The sequence below is a fragment of the Leuresthes tenuis genome, unplaced genomic scaffold, assembly GCF_036924035.1.
Source record: "Leuresthes tenuis unplaced genomic scaffold, fLeuTen1.0.hap1 SCAF_18, whole genome shotgun sequence".
NCBI classification, from domain to species: Eukaryota; Metazoa; Chordata; class Actinopteri; order Atheriniformes; family Atherinopsidae; genus Leuresthes; species Leuresthes tenuis.
In genome coordinates, this window is record NW_027325372.1 from 17,804,514 (window position 1) to 17,828,496 (window position 23,983).

At 40.5% G+C, this 23,983-nt stretch overlaps 1 protein-coding gene across 4 annotated transcripts in view; it reads left to right on the forward strand.

Moving 5' to 3' along the window:
• The window catches only part of adgrb2 (adhesion G protein-coupled receptor B2), a 222,759-nt gene that overhangs the window by 69,782 nt on the left and 128,994 nt on the right, over nt 1-23,983 (forward strand). For all 4 annotated transcript variants that reach the window (XM_072370498.1, XM_072370501.1, XM_072370499.1 and 1 more), the window contains exon 2: nt 2,002-2,905. In XM_072370498.1, the coding sequence (XP_072226599.1) occupies nt 2,017-2,905 (889 nt within the window). In that variant the 5' untranslated portion in view covers nt 2,002-2,016. The remainder of the gene's footprint in view (nt 1-2,001; nt 2,906-23,983) is intronic.

Sequence of the window (23,983 nt, forward strand, 5' to 3'; positions counted from 1 at the left end):
AGTGAAGTCTTACACAGACCTTAACCAGAACTTACCTAGCCCATTTAAGTGTGTAAATCCTGGAAACACTCTGTTAATTGGGCCTAAGGGAAGAGGCTCTAAAGCCACACATATCCTTCATTCAGTGGGTCTCTGCAGAGGCATCTCACTTTTGTAACCTTGGTTGTTACTATCATGCTACGGACAGGTAATAAATTACAGGAGACACCAATGTAAAGGGTCTTAGTAAGGTGCCTGGTCACAACGTCCCACAAGAACAGCTTTAATATGCCTTGGCATTGACTCTGGAACTCTCTGGAACTCTCTTGGAGGTTTAGCACTCAATTTTTGTTTTACACTGTATCCCTCATTTGGTGTTTAGATGATGATGATGGTGGTTAGCTCTATCTAATGGAAATTTATATTGGGTTGTGATCTGTTGAAAATAAAAGCCAGAGGATATAGTTCACATCATTCTCATACTCCTAAAATCAATAATTTGTCCCTCGTATCCTAAGTGTGGGATAATTGACATAGGATTGGTTTTGACGCCATGGAATTAATCGACTTAACCATGCCTCTGAAAAAATAGATTGAAAATAAAGCAGAAAGTAGTCTTTTACTGAAGTAGTAAGGAGCTCCTTGGCTGGGCAAGCTACTCAGTAAAGAGTTTAGACTGAGCGAAACTGTCATTTACAAGTGAACACAGGAGGAAATTAGTAATTTCTATCTACATATATCCAGTTGCCTTAGAACAAAAGGCTGTCGTATTGCAATGTATTTGGTTTTAAACAGTCATGCACTGGTTTTAACAGTCCTTCTTGTTGTAGTTTCGAAAAGTTTGAAATATTTACAGTGTAATATTTTAGAAATTTTCCAGGTTCGATCCCTGTCTGGGGCTTTTCTGTTTGGAGTTTGCATGTTCTCCCATGTATGCGTGGGTTCTCTGCAGGTACTCCGGCTTCCTCCCACCGTCCAAAAACATGCATGTTAGGTTAATTGGTGACTCTAAATTGTCCGTAGGAGTGAGTGTGAGCATGCATGGTTGTTTGTCAAGTTATTCTCTATGTGGCCCTGTGATGGACTGGCGACCTGTCCAGGGTGTACCCCGCCTTTCGCCCGATGACTGCTGGGATAGGCTCCAGCCCACCCGCTACCCGATTAACGGATTGACGGTATAGAAAATGGATGGATGGATGTTTTAGAAATATTATGTGCTGCAAAGAGGCAGCAGCTGACTTTCAGAGCACGGGGATGTTTAGCAGAAACTTGAGCATCATTCGAGGAGGCTTTTGTTTGAGTGGGGCGAACAGTTTCCATCTACCACGCATTCTCCTCAAACCACATTTTCACCAAACCACTTAAAAGTCTTGTGTGATAGAGCAGACGGTGAATAAAAGTATTGTGACTTCTGAAGTTGTGTCTAGCAAAATACTAAAACACTATATATGATGGGAGAAGAGGGTTTATTAGTTGTGTGTGAGTGTGTTATTTTGTGAGTCAAAATGGGGCTTTTGGCGGACCCTCACTGTGTCAGTGATGGTAATAGTTTGCCAGAGCCTTAGGGGAGCTGCTCAGCAGGATGGTGTTTGTGTTTCCATGTGTGTGCGTGTTTGTGTGCGTGTGTGGTTTGTTTGTGTGCATGCGCCCATGTGTGCACATATGAGCTGAAAACGGTAGAGCAGGCCCCACAGTGCATGTCTCAACAGCCAAGTCATCATCCTTTTTAATCCCGCCCAGCAGGGATGTGTTTTTGGTTTTGACAGTTCTTGTGTGTGTGTGTGCATGTGCACATTTTAAAAACTTCATGCTAACTGCTGTCATAAAGACGGCTGTGTCCTACTCTGAGAAAAGGCAGAAATCAGTCCAACAAATATCTCGAAAGAGACGTGATTCTTCTGTCTATTTGTACAGTACCTTACATTCTTTCATATTCATTTTGTGAGGTTAGTTGGATGATGCTCCCATATATGTCTAGTACTCAACCCAATCTTTCTGTCCTCTCTTTCTCTTCCTCTGCAGGACGAATGTCATAGGATGAACACTGCTGGTGGGGTGTGCCTGTCTGTGCTGTCCTCCCTCCTGGCTGTGGCTGGGGCCCTGGCTGCTGTGTCTGCCCTCGCTCTAGCTCCCCTCTCTGCCCTGGCTGAGGCTGCCCATGGGGTTGCCGCTAGCATCCCCAGCAGCGGGGTAGAGGGGGCCCCCTCGCCCATCTCGTCGCCGTGCTCCAGCCTTGTAGCAGGAGTGCTCTATGGCTCTTTCTCCCTAAGGGAGCTCTTTCCCTCCAGGAGACCTGGTTGTTCCTGGTCCCTGGAAAATCCAGATCCCACCAAGTATTCCCTCTACCTCCGTTTCAGCCGTCAACCTGTCATCTGCCGGACACACTCCCCCATGCTCCTTTCTCTTGATCACCATCTGGCCAATCAAAGCTGTCCCCTTCATTTACAGACAGTCACAGCCAGGGATCAGGAAGTCATTGATCTCTGCGGGAGCCAATCCAACTCAGAAAGACCTTACTCCTTTCTACAGTTTGATAAGAACTTTGTCCAACTGTGTCTTACGAGACATCCAGCTGCAGATGAGCCTCAGGTAACTAAGGAATTGCTGGAGCAGAGACTGGTAGAAGTGTTACTCATCAACAACGAGAACTCCAGTCAGTTCACCTGTGGTGTTCTCTGCCGATGGTTTGAAGAGTGTTTGCGCACAGATCACAATGGCGACCAGGACGTTTCTGAGGGGGATGGTTGCGGGATGACCCAAACAGGCTGTATATGTCCAAATCACAACATTATGGCACCACCTATTCCATTACTTCCGGAGACACCTCACAGTTTCAGCAATGGTTCACTGTTTCCTGATGATTGCTGCGTCACTGAGCTGCATTCCAATGACGCAATCGCCATAGCACCCAGAGATGTTCGACAAGGTAGGACTATGTTTCTGTCAGCTAACAAGACTCTGCCTCAGTGCTGCTTTTACCATTTTTCTGTGCATCACATATGAGCACACCTCTCTGCTTGGAGAATTATTTATGCCTTGCAACACGCCATGACACACATTTCCTAGAAGAATAGTAGCCCATGCATTGCTGAAACTCAAAAGAGAATTTCATCTCATATGTGCAGTTGTTTGCATGTATATACAGATTTGGAGTGACAAACTGGCAGGTTTGTCTTGTTATCTTAGCTTTTTTATACAACCTGGGGAGGTCACATTTCTCTGCTTGACAGAGAATTTATTATTTGAATTTTGTCTTCTGCGTGTTGGCCTTTAATTAAAAAATGAAGCGGTTCAAAAGAAGCCCTTTAAACCTTCCATCAAAAGATTGGTAATGCCTGACAGAAATTCTGGCTTTTGATCTATATTTTAGATTCCCCCATGTGGCCAAGAGGTGTGGCTCCTAGAATATCAGTCTCCATGCTGTTTATTGTGCGTTTACTGTATGTGTGTTTGAAACCATCTGTTGACAGTATAAGGATAGGATTAGATACGATATTCAAGCACAAATTTGTGCAAATGGTCATTCATACAGTGACCTTTTCAATAGATTGGATATGAAACCAAAAATCCCTTCATATAGAATCTGCATGAATGCATGCATCTGCATTAATCTGCATATTACTGCATTGTAGAAAATGGGTTTAATCAAAATAAAAAAGCACAAGCTCACGCACTCAAACTTTCTTAATCGTTTCCATTCATTACAGCCACCAGGTTGTTTATACTAATGAAATTACAACTGATTAATGTAGAGGTGGATTGAGAAGTATATGAAGTAGCTTGTCTTTCATTGAGAAAGTATAATAAGCTTCTAATTTTCTTTTTAGTGGCTAATAGGCATGTGAAACCAGGATTGAAACCAGGATTGTTTTATTGCAAGGCTTGACCTGTCTTTATCCGAAGAATTCTAAGAAATTGCTTTACGAACTGAAAAGTTTGTGTTTTTTGGATTTTTTTTTATTTCAGTTGGCAAGGTGGCATATTATTGCTGAATACCCATGGAGAGAGAGAACCATGACGTAGAATAGAGTTTTCCACCCATTTTCCCTGACCTGAAAGTACACATGCAGCCACTCAGTAAATCAACACCAATATTTTGGTGATTCCAAAATAGTCCAGCCATATGTATGAAAAGTTGTCGTTTTTTGCATTTAATCTGAAAGATGCAAATTTTGCTTACATGTTGGTTAGCAGCTGGTCACATCACTCCCTAAAGCTTATTTGAATTTTAAGAGCCCTTTGTGGTTATATAGTCCAAAAAAGTGTAAGCAACTATTTATATGTAGAAAACTATCTTCTTCCACACAACTCCCTGATGTCCTAATTACCCTAGAATGTCAGAATTACTGATATTTACACTGTCAGAGCAGGGGATCTTGCCTCAACTCTGCTTCTCCACTGTTTCTCTTCTCTATCCACTACAAGACAAACGCAACTGTTCCTGCTGTTCCTGCTGAGTCAGAGAGAATGAAAAGCCAAGCTATAATTTCAGCAATCTCCCTTTATCATCTTAATTTCTCCTAAGTTTCCTATTACCTATAGTGTGCAATGTAAAATACTTCTCTCAACTCTAGATCTCTAGTGCTACTTTTGTGGATTAACTCTATTTTTAACTGCTATGGCAGCTGTTCATCAGAACAAATTGTGTTTGTCTCTGCCAGTGCCAGATGATGCTTCAGCATAGTTATTATTTAACAACCAACCTGATCTGTCTGAAAAGATCATCCAATCTCCTATTGTCTGAACGTAAAGGGTGAAGGAAGGGATGTCACAGTGCAGTTTCAAAACAGAAAGGTCCAATTCCGAATTCTTTCCCTTGGCCCAACAACTTGGCCTTATCCCTCTGTTTTATAAGGGTAAATCATCTCCCCCTTACTAAAAGGTGTAGGGGCCATTTTGAAGAGTTTGTGACCATTACAGCTTGATCCCAAAAAGAGAAGTCAAGGTCACCCTACTTTCCAGAATACAAAACAGAATTGTAAGGCCAAGGGGAGGTATCAGGTCAAAGGGTAATGAGTATGTTGGTCCACAAAGAAAAAGGTTGCTCTTTCACAATACAAGCTCAAAATCTGTACAATAGAAATATTTTCCTCACTCATACAGAGTAAGAGGTGATCTCTTACAACCTCATGATGTACAACTTTAGCATATTTCTACATTTATCACATCTCATGACCGAACACACATTTAGCAGGAGCAAGTGATACACTGACATCTCACAGTTTCTAACCATGGACACAGCTCTACTACAATTTAGAGATGGGTACAATAGTAGTTATCCTATATTTTCTTTTCATATTGTAACACTGTCAGAAAGAAATAAAAATATTGCAATAAATGTTACATTTAACTCTAAACAAGCTCTCGATGTTTGCCTCTCTGTGTAGCCCTGATATCCAATGGTTACTTGCAAGGAGCCTCAGCCTTATTCTTGCATTTTCTGGTTAATTTTCTGGCTTTCTATCCTTCAGGATGATTGACAAGACGTCAGCATTATGGACCTCAGAGAGAATTGGTTGATTTGAAGAAAGTTGAGAAAACTACATTGCAAGTTTCTAGCACAAAATAAATTAGTCTGTAAAACATTTTGGCTTTTCAATGAATAGGAGTCAAAAATGATTTGAGCTCAGTGCTACTAAATGTATCGGCTTGTTGAATCATTTCAAATACTAATCACCTAATTGCTATTTGTGCTGAAGAAATGAAACTGGACAATGACAAAATTATTCTATGCCTGGCAGTGGTTGACCTGTGAGGACATTATTACGTTGTACCAGTAAAATGTGTTGATTAAGAAGGAACTTATTCACAGAAGCCTGTTTGTTCGTCTCTCGACCCAATTGAAGGAGACAGAAATGATTTTAAATTAAGAGTATTTGTATGAGTATTTGCTAAATGTAGTCTCTAATGCAGCATTAAATTTGCAATCCATATCCATATTTCCATTTTGGCAACAGAGGCCCTGGGTCTCTGTCCATCAAAACAATGAATGGATTTCTTTGACACTGAACAGATTTGAACCACATATCTGTTTAAAACACAGATAAACAAATATCTTCTCATTTCCATATAGATGAGGTATAAACAGGCATTGCTCCCTGAACATTCCATGTAAAACAGTTTTTTTTTTCTCCCTTTTTTTTCCCCTATTTAAAGAATATCAATATTTGATATATATTAAACTATGTCCTCGTGAAAGTATTCACAAATACACATTTAAGTGTGAGAACTTACAACATTTTACACACATAGCGGCACTTGGTCATAATGTCCATAGAATTCTGAAACCACAAAGTACCCCCAAGTGTCACATAAACATACAGGGTTATCCAAGCTGGTGCCTTAACTAAGCCAGTGTTGTCATGGTAATATGTCATATGTCAGCAAAGGTTCTTGCAAAAAAAAAAAAAATCTGTCATTTAAAGCTCAACCATAATGTTTTCTGAGCATTATCCACGTACTTTTAATGCACAAACTTACTTATTTATTTATTTTCCATTTATACCGTATCCAATTCAGGGTCACATGCTTATCTCAGCAACTACTGGGCAAGAGGCAGGGTACACCCTGGACAGGTCACTAGTCCTTTTACAGGGCCATCACAGAGACAACCAAGACAAACAAGCATGAATACTTACACTGATTCTCACAATCAATCTCAAACTACCAATTGACCTAACATGCATGTTTTGGACTGTGGGAGAAAGCCAGAGTGTGAGAAGAACATGCAAACTTCCCACAGAAACAACTGAGAACAGGGACACTTGTTGCTGTTGAGCAACAATTCTAACCACTGTGCAGTCCTTATTTTAGTCCAGTCAAAGTTTTAGAAGGATATGATTAAAAATAAAACTAATCAATAAAAAAGTTAAATAAATTAGTCTTGATGTTGGACTCAAACACAACCCAGAGTTCCATGCTTGGAGGATCACGATCTTTGTTACTTGTTCTGAGTTATTAGTGCCGTTTCCTGTTGGCGTCTACGACTGGTGCAGCTGGTGCAACAGTGGAAAATGACTGTAAAGGGATACCCAGTGTGTTGAAAACTGACAAAACGGGCTCTTGTCCAAGCATCAGCGAGTGATGAGTTGAGAAAGAAAATGTGCTGATGGATATGAGTGTCTGTACCTGGCTTTATGATGTCTGAAGCATCAAAGAAGATATAACATATTACACTTTCTCTTTAACTGATTGTCTCGCACCTTATATAATATGTGTATTTAAAAGAATAATGCCATTCAGTTAAAAAAAAAACAAAAAAAAAAACACATTGAGTGCTGAACAGACCAAACTAGGTTTTACTCATATGACAGAAAGCACTGACAAGTAACTGCATATAATTTCTTTTCTTTTTTATGTTTGTTTTGATTTTTATATTCTCTAAAACATTGTATTTGCACATGAAATGTAGTACAGAAATTCCTACAGCACAAGGCCAACATGCAGAATGCCTTGAGACATTGTGGCAGAGTTCTTTACATTTTTTTTATCTCTCCTCTCATGATGCAAGTCTTAGAAACCACAAGTAATCACACAAGGTGCACAAGGACAGATACAGTCAGGTTTCAAGTTCAGTCTGTTCAACACTTTTCTCTACCATCTCTTTCAAACCTTTTTTTCTTATTCAAAATAAAAGAGATTGCAAGTTTCAGTTAGGTGGATTTCCCATCCAATGAGTGAAATAATCTTAGAGCTTTAACACGTGCAAAAAAAAATATTTAAACATTTTTTTCTTTTGTTTTTGTTCTCACATCTGTCAGTCAAGTGTGCTTTGCACTTTGGCCTCATACTCGACATCAACTTTCAGTTATAAACTCAAAAATGTGTTTGCGTTCCTCATATTATTATTTCCATTTCCAGTGACAGAAGAACAGGAGAAAGAGCTCTGCAAGTAGAAAATGTGCTTTGGATTTGAGTAAGTCTGGGGGAAATGATGCAGTTTTCCAATTTATGAACCAATGAATTACTCATAAAGATACTGACATAACCTTGAGTATTTTCAGATATTTTTTTAACCTCAACAAAAAGCCCATCCAGTTATCACTTTATTATGACTGAATACAGTGAATCACTAAAGCACTGAATAGCCCATCCGGGCTGTAAGCATGTTAAGTACAACAATAAAATCAAGTTGCTCGTAAAAAACAAGGTTTAAATTCAAACATTGTGTCAAGTATGTCTATTCTTTATGATCTAATTCTTATGATATCCAGCAATTCTATTTTCTAACATAGAGTTGATATGTTAACATACATGTACCCATGTGGCCTGCATATGTGCAAAACAGTGCCGCAACTGTCGGTATGATGGATGGCGGATGCCCCGCAATTCTCTTCTTTTGTTTCAATTGAGAACAACGGGGTATAAGAGTTTAGAGCTGTGATCTGAACCAAGATACAGATCACCTCGTTGTCTCTCATTGGATTTTCCACTCCTCCTACCAGTACCCTCTCATCCACTTCATCTGAAAATTTCACTTTCACAGCATATCCTATCGTGCTCATATTTTTCTTGATATGAACTGAGGTTGAAAAGACACCAGGCTGTCCTATTCTGCAACGAATATCTTTATACAGAGAATGAAACTAACATCATTGTTCTCAATTATTCATCAATCACTGACAGGGAAATTACACCATACTGTATGTATTGGCTTATCCATTATGCTGCAGTAGCTTCCATGGTTGTCCTTTGATTTAATTACTTGGCTCATACGGCATAACACGAGACTAAAAGTGTAAGCTTCCGTCTCAAGTTTGCCAGAGAGGATTCATTATGGAACTGTTTCTCATTATCTTTTTTTTCCCCCAATCATGACAAGATTTGTGAAAGTGATTTATACTGCAATGTTTTAGGCTATATACCATACCAAATATAAGAGAGGTGTCAATTTTAAATCCTTCAAATTTATGGAAGGTTAAACACCAGATGCGGAAACTCAAACTGCCCTTAAAGAGGTCATATCAGACTATTTTTCCTTTCTTTTAATGTACTCTACAGATTTTTGTGCATCTGAAAAGTCAACAAAGTCACAGAGCCCCAGCTCCACACCACTGTTAATTATTGTCTCACATAGAGGATGCTGCTTCCAAATGACCTGAAATGCCTCATTTGTAGTCCAGACTTATCTTCATATACTTTCTGACTTAGTTATTTACTTTCAGAAGGCATGAAACATAAACTGTGTCAGATACAGTTTGGTATTGGGTTTGACGATGAGGTCAGAAGGCTGAGGCATCATTTGTTTGGTATTGCATAGATATTAAAATGTAAACCAAATATTCAAGAATATGAAGGCTGTTGTGGTGTCCATTGCTTCAAGAACAAATGTGACACTTCGAGGTCATGGTTGTAATATCCACCAGCAATCTTTACAGAAGCAAGACAAAGAACAGCCAGCAGTCTTCTTTTGACTGATGCACTCTAAGCGATGGGGAGCCAATCATCAGTGAGAGAGACTCGATGTAGATTATGGCTTGTTTTGATTTCTGTAATAGCCCAATACCCCATATTGCTTCAATATGGGGTATATATATATAAAACTCTTTATATTTTGTTATGGTCACATACTTCAACAACAAGGAATACATTTTATTACAAGCTGCATATTGAATATTTTGATCACATACTCAAACAACACTTCCATTACTCTCACTGGAAAGTCTTATTAGCACAGTTGCAGGGTGCGGATTGTCATACATAAACACAAATGGGAGGGTAATAGACTGAATGGACCGGGGGCTATAAAAAGAGAGGAACAGAGTAGACTGGGATTTTGTTCTGACTCTTGAGGCCAGACCACTCCAGCACCGAGCAAGAGCCAGTGGTCCGTCACCTGCAAACACTCATGCACACTTACTCACTCACACACAGTTAGCTCATCCTCTCCTCGTGGAATACTATGAGCTTCTGTGGTAATTAGAGCAGAGAGAATTGTGTGAAATGTCTTGTGTTTGTGTCTTCAGCAGCATGGGTGAGAGGTGTTTATTGTCACACTGTGCTGGCGCATGGCACGTACAGGTGTTTTGATAACCCTTAACTGTATCCAAACACATGCAGACACAGAGAAAAATGCACAAACACACACACGCCACTGCTTTTGACAAAGAGTAATCACATACCGTGGAATACAGTCACTGTGGAGATTTTTCCTGAAGAGAGCATAGCAAGATTTTAGAGAGTGTGTGTGTGTGTGTGTGTGTGTGTGACTGCTTGTGGTGACTGTGGCGACAGAATTAGTATTCTGTGCTCATCAGCTATGACTCTCTCACTCAGCACTGAGCCCCTTTATACTCCAGAAGAGGCCCCGACACACACACACACACACCTTGTCACTGATATCCACTCCCGGTTTCTCCACAGATCGCTTTGTATCAGAATGGATTGGTTTTCAGCACATGAGCCAACTTCCTGTTGCTGCCATTAAAAATGTCATAAATCAAGGTAAACTGAAAACAGTGTGTATCTTCCAATAAATAGCGCTCTTTGTCCAGCTCCAAAATAATATTAGATGACATTCAGTTAAGGGCTGCACAGTGGTGTGGTGGTTAGCACGGCGAGAGGGTTCCAGGTTCAACTCCCGGCTGGGGCCTTTCTGTGTGGAGTTTGCATGTTCGCCCCGTGTATGCGTGGGTTCTCTCTGTGTATTCCGGCTTCCTCCCACCATCCAAACACATGCATGTTGGGTTAATTGGTGTCTGTAAAAGTGTCCTTAGGAATGAGTGTGAGCGTGTGTGTGGTAGATTGTCTCAGGGTGTAGCCCGCCTCTTGCCCGATGACTGCTGGGATAGGCTCCAGCCCCCCCCCCACGACCCGACCCGATCAACGGATTAAGAAAATGGATGGACATTCAGTTAAAATCTAGTTAGTATTGGATTCAGTCACGGTATTGGTGATAAAGATGTTAAATACAACAAATTCTGTCTTGTGCAATTTTATTTATGTCGTGCCAAATCTCAGAAGTCATCTTGGTGCACTTTATTTTTTTTGGAAGAGTATAAAAAAACATTCTTCAAATGAACTTATACTTTTATCGCTGTCAAAATAAACCTACTGGAAAAAACTTCAGTTTGAAAATGCAGACGTTTGAATATATTTTAGAAAATAAGCAAGACTAAAACATCATATATACACATCAGAATGTGTATATGAAAAGAGGTTGGTCTACTGTTGGAATAGTTTCAAACTCCATCAATTACCGTTTATTCAAGTCTTTTTAGTTTGTAAGCCCTTACAGTCGCAGATTTTGGCTTTCTCAAAAGGATTTCAGTGCAATTTAGATCTTGACCCATTGTTAGCCAGCTTTAAACACACCACCTTTTTCTTTTCAAGCATTCTCTCTGCTGGATCTGTTTCCTGCTGAAACACCGGGTAACACATTAAGGCCCAAACTTTCCCTGTAAGCTTGTGATTTCCTCATTTATTTAATAGCATAGTACATCCAGTATAAGAGGAAGCAGAGCAACCCCACAGCATGATAGAACCTCCATGCTTTGCTCTTGGTATAATAGTTTTCTTTGTTAGCTTCATTTCATCACCTCTTAACAAACAGATGCACTGCATTCCCAAAGATCTCCACTATTCACTGATTAATTTAAAATAAATTCAAATATATACAGTTTAGGTCTGTGGAAGCCTTTTTATTGTTGATGTACAATTTATTTTAACATTATTAGTTGTACTTTCTCACAACATTCTAACAAACAGTACAGGGCCTCCAAAAGTCTTTGAGATTAGAGCTTTGTGGACCAAAGAAGGGTAATTTCAGCATTTCAAAGGACTTGCTTGAATTCAATTCATCATGTACTGTATTTGTATGAGAGACACTTCTAACTTGTTTTTTGAGGCTACTGGGAGCAAGAGAGAAAGATGTAAGGAATACAGAAGAAAACAGAGTATATTCTCAGGTCTGGTATAGGATTCGTGCTCTACACGCCGTTGATATTGCAGGGCATGTAACTCGTTGAGAGGACAAGATGAGGGGCTAAAGTTGGCTCTGAATTAGGTCCATCAGTCTGTCTGCATCTAATTAAAGTTGTATGACATTAAGAGGCGGACGACAGCGTTGTCAGAGTATAGGGATATTTCAGAGGGAGCGTGGAAGTCTGGAGCGACATGTGAGGAGATGAAGCGAGGGAGATGTGGTTAAGGCACCAGTGGGCCAAATTAGCTAACCTCAAGAGACCTCTCTATGCACATCCGCCATTTGAGATTTTGTGCAAGTGCATGTGTGAGTGCACATGTGTGTGGAGAGACAGAGCAAGTGCCAGTGTTCTTGATGTGTGTGAATGAGTGGATGACAAAAAGGCTCAGCGCTACAGTGTATCTCAGTAATGGAATACAGAGATAAATTACTGCACCACATACACACACACACACACACTCACACACTGACATAGTCTATAATGCTCTCTGGCCCACCAACTCCCAGTCAGGCTCCAGTGACTTCACGTGATCGATTAACTGCAGAAAATAGACAGATATCCCACCGTGCACCTGTGCCCACTGTGATATGACACAGTCGCCGGAGGCCTGCATTTTTAATACTTGTGTTTGAGTGTGTGCAATTGTTTGAAGTTCCAGTTGTGTGATGATTTAAAAGCATTTCAGTGTCAAACTCAAACCATGCATATCTCTGTGATAGGTTTGACATTTTGTGTGAACCTCTGTCTCTGTGGGTTTTCAAAAAGATATGTTTTTGTTCACTGATTTTCAAAAGCAAACCAATGCATGAGTGTTTTGTCAGCGAAAACATCCTGTGTGAACAAAACGGTGACATCCAGTTTGGAGCGATTGATTTAGGCAACCATTTGTAGGGCCTGAGCGGTGGTTCACGTGTATGAAAAGGCTATTTCATTTCACTGCTTTGCACAGGCAGACAGCTTTGAATGTCTATGTAATTCTGGGTCTTAACTGGGAGAAATAGTACAAACTACCAGCAGGCTGAATCTACGGATATTGAGCTGGATTATTCAGTTAATCAAAGATAGACAGGTAGACAGGTAGATAGATACGTTATAGATAGACGATAGATAAGTTGAGAAATTCTTTTGCTATGTTGCACCTATATTTTATTTAAGCATCAGACTGCCAAATAAGGACCATGTAAATCAGTGGCATTCTGTTACGCAGCATTGCAGATGCACTTCAAACCTGCATCATGATAAACAGCAACAGTGTCTACAAGAAAAATACAGCAGCAAGCTGTGCAGCTACCCTCACTCACAAACATGCCCTGTGGAGATTTCTGTGAACAAACCTAATAAATTCAATGTCTCCAACCAAAATGCGTTCCCCATAACCTTGAGGCCTAACAAAAGCAATAAATGCATTATCCTGTCTCATAAAACATTTTTTATTTAAACTTGTGTTTTTCACACATCTGTATCTCCTGCAGTAGCCAGAAAATTTCATCTTTTCTGACCTTAGCTGGTGCATTGCTCGACTGATAAATCTACCAGCCTGCAATTGTGTTGAGAAGCTTAGTGCTTTTGGGCATACATGTTGTCCTTGGGCATTTGTTAGTTGTATAAAATACAAACCAAAACTGACCTGCTATTTGATGGACCATAATGGACCGATGTTCAAGAACCTCTAACTCTGCCATCAAGCTGAGATTGTTTCTAAGTGGAGTTATCGTGGAGTTAAATTTTTGTTTGTATAGTAGAGTTTATTCATTATGTGATGCTAGTTAAAAGGAAGAAGGCGAATAGTATGCAAGCTTCTGCAGCAGCAGTGGTTTTGGGTGCATGTGATGCACTTACAGCTCAGTCGTGCGTGGGACGTGCAATGCTGTGACCCATGTGGTGAACAACTGGCCACCTGAGCCCACGGCAATTGCCCTTTATGTGTTTCTGCTTCTGTGTGAGCCTGCAACATCATGGACACTTTCCTGGCCCAAAGCGTGCCAGCTGCATCTAACTGAGCACCAGAGAAGATTTCCAGGGGGAGGTTCTTTACCTCTTGGTACAATGCAGTGCTTTAGTGTGCTTGGAACCTGTCACCCACAAGGTGGAGTGTAGTGTCACCGTGGTTGATAACCAGTGGTTATCTAATGCCCTTCTCAAAAGGTGTAGCTTCCATGCATTTCCTGAAGTAAGCTGATGGTACTGTCACCAGGAGAGACATAGTGAGACAGACAGAAGCAAATTATTGACACAAAGCAGCGAGGGGTATGACAGATTGCCTGCCATTATGTAAATTAATTTTTCACATCACAGTATGAAGATAAGATACATTTCAATGTTGTTGTCTTGCCTCATTTAAGTTCAGCGTTACAGGGCTGTGTGTTTATGTAACCCTGTCTGATGCATGATAGAGCCACGCTTTACTTTTGAGCTGTCACCAGCACGTCCTCTTTACCCTTACAATGTCCTTCATGATGAGTGCCACAGGGACACTCTTCCACTGAAACATCTCCTCTGGGGACCTCATTTGTGTTCATCTGGCTTGACGTGAGGAGAATTTGTTTGCTAGACACAGCCTAACATGACAGACGAGGCTATTTATCTTAATACAACAGGGGATGCTTCCAAAACACACTCGTATAGACATCCTATGCGCTTTACAAGCTGTAGAATGTTATAGCCATCGGTAAAGAGTGGAAAGATTGATCAGAAGTGAAGGGAACCTTTTCGATAAATTTTTTTCTTCAATAAATTTATATTTAAATTTTCTTAATTGCCAAGAGCAGATCCACAATTTTGACTAACATCCACTAGCATCCCCCCAACGACTTCAAAGTCTACTGTCAGTTTATTGCATGTGTTTAACATTTGACGAGAATTGGCACATCAGGAATACCAGGAATTCCTTTCTGAAGATTTTATACCTGAAAATAAAACCTACCAAACTCCCAACTTGACCTAACTGAGAGTTTAACAAACACAAAAAAGTGTTGCATCTTACTACTAGTTATTTTCCTGGTTTTATTTCTATTTTTGTATTAACTGAACATACAGTATTTCAGGAACAAATAAAGCTATCAGCACCGCATAAAGTATGTCCCAAATTAGGAGTTTCGGCATTTAAGTGTCACCTTTTTACTCAAAATAGCATCATCATCATTCAAGCTTCACCCATAAAACCTCCCGAATGGCTAATTTCCAATATAAAACATATAAACCACTATAAAAGTATTTATATTAAATATGTCGGCGATATGAAGTATCGAGGGGAATACTGAAATGCTTAGGGATTTAGGGATGGCATATATCTGAATATTATCAGTTCAAATACAGAGTTATCAATACTACTCTTTGATTTATTATTATTTATTTATTATTACTTATTATTGATTTATTTGATTGAATGGTATATATATCGTATCTGCCTCATCCATTGTAAAAAAAAGTTGATTTCTAACCAACTATCTATTGACTATCAAACTTCTTGAAAACCACACAATGCTCATTTGCAGGAGTTACAGACGCGAATACAGGCATGTGAGGCATTGCTGTTCTGCAATCACAAAGACAGCCAAACCTAAGGGTGTTGACCAACTTAATGTGGAATAATGCATTCGATGATTTATAATTATCGTCTCCCTACAGTGGAAAATCTTGACGGTAAGCCATACAAAATAAGTTGTGTGGTCGTCAAAGCAGCTATAACACAGAGTTCAACCTTGGGCTAATGACTTAACATTTAGCAATTTATCAGCAATTATTATCCATAAGCAGAATAGTGGGCAAACTCACAAACTCACAAACTCAACACCACTGACTTGAAGAGCTGAAAATATTGACTATAAATCTGGCAACAGTTCTTTTGCTGCCTCTCCTCTCATAAGACTTAAGTGTCTGACTTCTGCTTCCTACTTACAAAGCTGTGACTGATAACTGAATTTGGTCTGCCTATTTAGAAACATGAATACGAATATCTAAACAACTACTCTAACTGACTCTTAAGTTAATGATGCCAGTGTTTTTTGTGTTACATTGACATGACAGGGTGAGGATGGTCACACAGCTGCTCTGCTAAGCGCAGTTATCGAATGCATAGAATGTTGTTTTTCTAAATGTTCCATGAGGTTACACTCTGACCCACACCCGCCTTTGTATTTGGCTCCATTCAGATTCCATTTCGTGGAGGTAGCCTACCCTCTCTGAGTTTATCCATTGAGAGCACAGTATTTAAACACACTTGTTTGTCATTGCATCAAGTGTGATTGTCTGATGCCATCAGCTTTGTCGTCATCTATGGAGGGTAGAAATGAATTTAATCAGGTAAGAGAAATGCAGATAGAAGCAACATTCGTCCTTGGGATCAATATCTCAGTACTGATACCAATTTAGTTGGATTTTTTAATAACAAAATCTTATCTTGAAATGGAAGGCTTTGAGATCAGTCACTATCAAATTGACAAATTTAATTTGACAGTTTCAGTCCCTTGCATTCATGCTGGAGTGTAAATGTCACCCCCGCCATGCTCTTATGAAGGGACATCAATGCTGTAAAGACCTCCCAGAGTGGACTGTGTTTTTACCACCCTGTTTGTGATTTGAATCAATTCAAATCTGTTTTTTTTTTCACATTTATTTTCTTAAGAATTTGAAAAAAAACATATTGGACAAATGTCTGAAATAAAAATATTCAAAGTGGTTTCCACTTTCTGTATACTGTGTACTTACTGGGCCTGTTTATTAAAAACACAGTAGATGGGTTTTCTGTTTGTTTTATTTGTTTTTATGTGTCTACTTATTTTGCAATAATGTATCAACAAAATCCATACTTATCCCAATAATGAAGACATTTTCACAACCACAGAAAGATGACCTTTGTATTCGGTCTTGGTTAGACAACACTTGCTGCTGCTTCTCTGTCTTGGTAGTTTTTTACATTCACACAGACAAGTCTATGTAATATGATGTCCTTTTTTTCTGCTACCCTGCTGTTACTGTAACTTAGTATCTAGTCATCAAGATGTTCACATTTATGGTGAGTTTGTCACAAACACCACACAGCTTGAAACTGTCCGTATTTGCCTGGATATGCAGGCATATGTTTGTGTTAACACTATATTTGCTTTGTGACTGTGTGTTCCACTCTGTAAAGTCAGAAAAAGAGTACTAGCTGTAAAATAACTTTGGTCTACCTCCTGAGGCTGGGTCTCACTGGCTTGTGATGACAGGTCAGTGAAATACCAGATTAGAAAAACACGCAGGCCTGCTCACATACACTCACACACGTTGGGACATACAATACAAAACACACACAAGCTTCCAGCAGAGGGGGCAACATAGTGATTACTGGTAGAGAATCTATCAACACTATACAATAGCTTGAAGAACACAATAGCTTGGCTTGAAGGTGGACATGCGTGTATATGTGTGTGTGGCAAGCAAGCAGAATTAGTGCCAGCAGCTGCTTCCAGTAGCTACAATAACCCCCAAACCTATCCCTATTACCTCTCCAACAGATGGCTGTGTCATGCTGACCAATGAGCAAAAGCCAATCATGCCCTTGCTAATTCAGAGTTGAACTTCTAAACAAGTGTGACTAGCTCATCTTACCCTCTCTTCCTGCCTCTTGCTCTCTTTTCGTCAGCACACATTAGCGTCACCAGCCGGTGTGTGGTAATTAAGTATATCCCAGAGCAATACAGCCCCATTTAGAAATCATTACAAGACAAGGAAATCTCATCCCATGAGTTTAGCTGAAAAACAGAGGGGAAAATGTACCTGTGTGTCAGTCTATGTGTGTGTGGGTTGTATGCGTGTTCCTCACTTTCACCATCAGTCATTCTGTTCCACTCATCCATGGCTCTTTGGTTCTAAGATAACCCTCCTCCTCAGACAGTCTCCTGCAGTGTTGTGAAACCTCCCTACCCTCCTTCTGTCCCTCTATCCTTCTTGCATGCCGAGTCAAGATGCTATCTTCTGCAATGGAGAGTAAAGGAGCAGCAGAGAGATGCAATAGTCAACAACATATTTGGTGTGTGTGCGTGTGTTTTTGTGTGCGGATGAGACTACTGGAAAATGAATGTCACTGTGTGGCATTTTAAGAAGTGGTCAACTGTGCCTTCATACCCCCCTTTGTCCTTGACTGGATGTTATGTATGTATGTGTGTGTGTGTGTTTACTTGTGTGTGTGTGTGTGTGTGCCTATGCAATGTTTAGGATTATTGGATTACTGACCCCCCACAGGAAAAGATTCTTATTGTAGGATCAGTTTCCCACTGTTTCCAATATCTTCTCTTATTGATGTTATCATTTCTTTGTGAATGATGCTACATTGAAACCCTGAATAAAAGGTATATAAAAGTACACTGCATACTATAGTATAAAGCCACAAAAGCTTTTAAGTTTCCCACATTTTGTTTTGTTTCAAACTTGTCTTGAAAAAAGATTCAATTCATACTTTTTTACACTTCCATCAAAATACTTCACAATCAAAGCAAAAACACCAGGGGGTTTGAGAATTTTGTTCATTCACAAAGAGTGAAAAATCTCATTTACACACGTTTTCAGACCCTTTTGGGATGACACTGATAGCTTAGCTCTTGATCATCCTGCTTCAATCATTGATCATTATGAAGCTTCCACAACTTGACTGGAGTCAAGCTATGCCTAATTAATTGAAATGGAATAGACAGAATTTACAAGAATGTCTATATAAAATCTTATAGTTAATTGGGTATGGCAGAATTGTCTGAGGACCTAGAAGCCAGGATTGTACCAAGGCACAGATTTGGGGATGGATACCACAATATGTCTGCAGAATTGAAAGTCTCCAGGACCACTGTAGGTATTGGACTAAAATAGAAGCTGTTTGGAACCTTCACCAGATTTCTTGGATCTAGCTTCTCAGTCTGACAGAGTAGTCATTGTTAAATGGTATTGGTCAAACAAATGGTTACTGTGAATGAGACCCTAAGATCCTTTGTCAAGATAGCAGAAAAACTTACATAGGAACAACCACAGGCGCAGCACTCCACAAATAAGGCCTTTATGGTAGAGAAGCAGGGGATAAACCATCACTCACTAAAAGGCAAATGGCAGCTCCAACAAGCTCTCCAATCAAAATGACCGAATAGGTCATTTGTTCATACCCTTGAGTATTACCTTGTGGGGCATCACATGGCATGAGGGAAGTGTTTCCACATCAAAGACGACATCATTACCAAATGTTTCCTTAAACAAGTCTCAAAGCCTTCTTCTTCGGGAGGAAAAAGTTATTATGTGACGCGCTTTTGAACATGGGACACGAGTTTGACGTCCAAATACGATAACTGTTTTTTTACCTTCTGGGATTAATTAGACCGCAACGCTTAATTAGAACACGTGTCACTTCCTGGTTTGGTCAACGCTATAACATTTCCAGGTTAAGGTTAGAAAACAATTATTGTCATGCCCCTTTTTGTTATTCATTTATTCATTCATTATTTAGTCGGGTTTTTTACACCCTCTCCTTAATGGATGCCATTCTGACACTTGCATATGCAGCAGTTCTCACGACCACACAACCGCATGTGCTTTTAACATAATTCCAGGTCATTAATGTCTTCATGAACAAAGGAGAGACAGAAATTTGTCAAAGGACAAAAGGGTGATTGGGATCTCAAGCTGAGGCAAAGGTTTTTGGTTTGAATAAGTAAATGACATGAAGCATAATGCCAGGAAAACACAAGTCTGAAGTCCCAGAGTGTCCTATCAACAGTTTGAACCTCAACATCACTACAAAGCCTGGAAATGGCCATGTGTTGACACTCCACATCCAACTAGTTTGGGCTTGAAAATAGCTACCAGGCTTCATCACTTCCATCCAAGAACTGCAAAGTGAAGGATCTGAATGATAGTATAATAATTATCATATTTGAAATTATTTCATTTTGATTAAGTTTCAATGTTGTTCTAAGACAAGAGATAGAAATAACCAAAAAAAGAAAAGTCTTCACAGACAGGTTTCTCACCAATTACAGACTTTTCCATTAGAGAGGTTGTGTTGATTTAATGGTTTCTTTGATTCTTTTTTTGCACTTCAAATAAATTCGTAAATGCCTAATTGTCTGAGCAACTTTGAATAATGATCCCATTAGTCTTTTTAAGAAAATAATTGTTGGTAGACCATTAGTGTTTTATTGCCTTTTTCTTTCCTTTTTTCAGAGGATACAGTAATTTGCATATCTAATGTGATGTTTGGAGGAGTGAACTTAATCACCAATGATTCTGCATAATGTTTCTGTAAGCCAAAGTGCATGCTTACATGCTAATGAAGAGAATTTCAGTCGAACAAATACACAACAAAGACAAACATTCAGAAAGGGGAGGAAAAGTTAAGGAGGCCACAAACAAGTCATACCATGTTTTTTATGTTCGTTCCTGGCACTGAGTGCTAGGATGAATCAATTTAGATACAAATAGCATGTGAAATAAGGGAATAGAGAAAAAAATCCCTTTTTTTTGTTCTGCAAGGGATATAAAACGAGGTATCCTTTCTTGGTCTTGCAGGAAATAAATGCTCTTGGGATTTATCGACACACTGGCTGTTATAAACCTCCTGTCACAGTCCAGCGGTCACCAGAGGCGGATTTAAGACCCAGAGAAGAAGAAACACTCATAGTCTCCATCTCAGTCTTGTTTTCCTTTTCTTTCGCAGTATGTTTATACCACCGCAGCCTGTTCTCACTCAAATGTGATCAAGTGGAACCAGACAGGAATTTTGGAGAACAAATTTTGTTTAAGTTCTTAAATGACAGAGTCCACATTTGTGCCAACGCCCCCGGCAATCCAGATCTATAATTTGCATTGATTGGCAACATGCTTGGCACCGAGCCACAGCTCTTCTTCTGTCTGTCACTTGTACACAGCTGCCTTCAAAACTGTGTTTTGTTTTTTATGATGACAAAATATTCAGAGGAAAATAGCTGTGAAAGCTGTCCACATAATCCTCCATAAACTGATATCTAAATCCATCACACGCATGTGTGCCCACACAAGCATACGCACGTGCAATGAGAGCTGACACGCTCAAGGGCACCGGAAAAATGAATGACAGCAGCACCTGCAGGTGTTTGTCCTGGGTGCCAAACATCTTGCTCATACACCAACAGATATGCAAGCGCAGAGTCCCAAAGCGCACATATACACACGCGCGCACACACACACAGCTACCAGACTGATGCTGCGGTTTGGGAGTTAGTATCGATCGCCTCTCGTCAGCATGTCCTCTGTAACAAGCACTATTCCCAAAAGGACTGCAGCAAGCCTGTCAGGGAGAGAAGCAGAGAGAGATTACAAGAGACAGGTGAAATCTACTGTACAGTCTGACCACTGATCATCCAAAAGAAAGCGCCTCTGTGGAAAGTGGCATCCAGAAATGGCTGCTAATGTCTCTACTCTGACCTCGGTGCCTAATAAGTTCAAGACTGTTCCTTTTTTGTTTATTTTTTTTTCTACATGTCCTCTACCAAAACTGCTTGACGAACGCGAGCAAGGGCAGAGCGGTTGGAGCCGCAGCACAGGCCTGATGATAATGATGAAGCATCTTGCCACCCAGCTAACGAGAGCCCAGATCTGGCCTCAGTCTGCATGCTATGCAAATTTTTCTCACACCAGCAATGAATCAAAGGCATACCAAACCAATGTTTCTTTTCGCAGCACTTTAGTAAAGCCATCATTCACAAAGGACATGCCAAAGGCGCTCACACAAACACACACAGATAGAGCGTACACCAACGTCAGCACAACCACAATTGGCTTGCTCCCAAATGAGAAACAAAACGAAAGAAAAAAAAAACATTTTTAGGGCTTGTTTTAGCCAATTGAATCCTCAAATGTGCGTGTGTGCGTGTCCACGCTGTTCTGTTGGTATGACACTTCAGAGCACAATGGCCTCGAACACTGAGTCAACAATAACAAGGCTCCGGAGACAAATTCCTCTAAGTTGATGTTCTTGGCAGAGAAACACAACAACATAAGACAGATCTCTTCTGTCACTCGACATCTCTGACCTCGTAGTATCCCAGAACACCCCCGGCATGGATTTTTAATGCCCAACAAATAAATTGTTTCTTTGTTGCCAACATGAAAAGTGAGGGGGGATCTGAGGAGTTGAGGCTTTAATTGATGGATGGAGGCAAAAAGTGCATGCACAGACACAAACACTTTCAAGCCAGTGGATGTCCTTCGTTCTTATATCCCTTTATGTGCCTCTCTGTCTCGGTTCTCTCATTATCTTGTGGTTCTGTCAGGCTTGTAGGTTTGCCTCTCGGGGGGCTTGAACTGGCAGAAGTGCGAGTATGGCGGTAATTTGCCCGAATGGAAGGTCAGACAGGCTCACCTCTCTTTTTAAAAGCTGCCATTTTAGGAAAACAGCACACCTTTGACATCCCAGCTGGTTATGTAACACCTGTGGAGAATTTGCGACTGAATTTATGTCTTAATTGGATGTTTACAGAGCAGAATTACACTCATTTGCGCATTCAAACAAAAAGAAATGGACCCATTTTTTGTGTGTTCAAGCAAAGGTGTGCATCTGGACACTCGTAAAATTGCTGACCATAAAAACCAACATGCATGTGCTCAGTGTCATAAAGCGGGCGCACACAAACAGACGGCTACAGGCTTTTAAGCCTTTGTCAGATTAATAGCCACTTTCTCTCTGCGGTCAATAAATGCTTTAGGGAGTTCCCTAAAGGCTGCAGGAAAAATCCCAGTGTGTGAGCATCTAACAGGCCTCATGGGTCAAACTGTCACGGCAAGGATGGTTAAGCAGTTGCTTGGCCTGCGGGAAATCAATGCAAGGTGATGAGGCTACTGTGTGTGCACATGTGGATGCGTGTGCCTTGTTGGTCAGTGTGATTTTAAATGTAACTATAAACCTACGTGTCTTTGTGCTTAACCGTCATTTAGAGGGAGGAATACACCCAAATTGAAAAACTACTGAGATATTGTGGTGACAGCCATAAATCAATACCGTCCATCAGTTTTAGTCTTTATAAACATACGATAACCAAAAAACAAGGGAGCATCTCCTGCCTACTTTCACACCAATTTATCAAAACTTGGGTCTAAATTATTTACAGATGCAAAATATTAGATACCGTGAGCTCATTAGCAGAGAAAACTAAGATCCAGATGTCACAGTGTGGTGGTGGGAAGAGGAGGGAACTTTACCCCCCACGTGGCCAAAGTCCATTCCTTGAGCGTCTTAAAGTGACGGGCCTGTAGGGGGGTGAAGGGCTAAGGTGCTGGTTTTCAGACATGTGACTGAGTTCCGTTGCAATGTGTAGAGGAGATTATAAGTCTGTAAAGTACTGCACTTGCTCTGCCTTTCCCGTGCTTCAGGGAGTGTTGAAACTCCAGCTCGCTTCTCTGCTAGTGAACCCTGGTTGTTTAAACTGGCCTCAGCGGTCCTCATTACCCTCTCCCCGGGCACAGACACAGACACACAGGCGCATGCGTATACAGCAACACTGTGGTTACAGAGGAAAAGAAGCGCCTGCACGCAGACAGCTGTTGGTTTTAATGAAGTGTAACAGAGCTGTTTGCCTCTCCTCGGACACTGCCCCGTCCCTTTTGAACCTCGTAGCTGAAGGAGTCGTTACCACTGTGATGGTCCTAATGATCCTTGGACTACCCAAGGGTTACCACACCAACACTCCATACATAAATCCTTTTAAAGCTGATGTTGATCCCACAGTGTTATGTTTCAGTTCATAAAGATTTCAATTTTTGAAAAAAAGGAAACTCTCAGCTGCACTTAGTCGAGCACGGTAATCGCACATGATGATTTCAGAAGCTGCTTGTCTGTGTGTGAGTGTATGTGTGTTAAAGCGAGCGTCATTTCAGTGTTTCAAGTACTTAAGTGCAGCTATTTGAGCTCTCTACACCCTCAGCCTCCAGAGTGTTTAATCACTGCTTTAGGTGAGCTCAGTTAAGCATGCACCCCCCTGACCCTCCCACCAGTTTCTTTTCCTGCCTGTTCTACTTTTTCCATTCTGCTCCCCATGTTTTCTGTCACATGCTCTGTTGAATGCACTGGCTCTCAGCTCAGTCAGGTA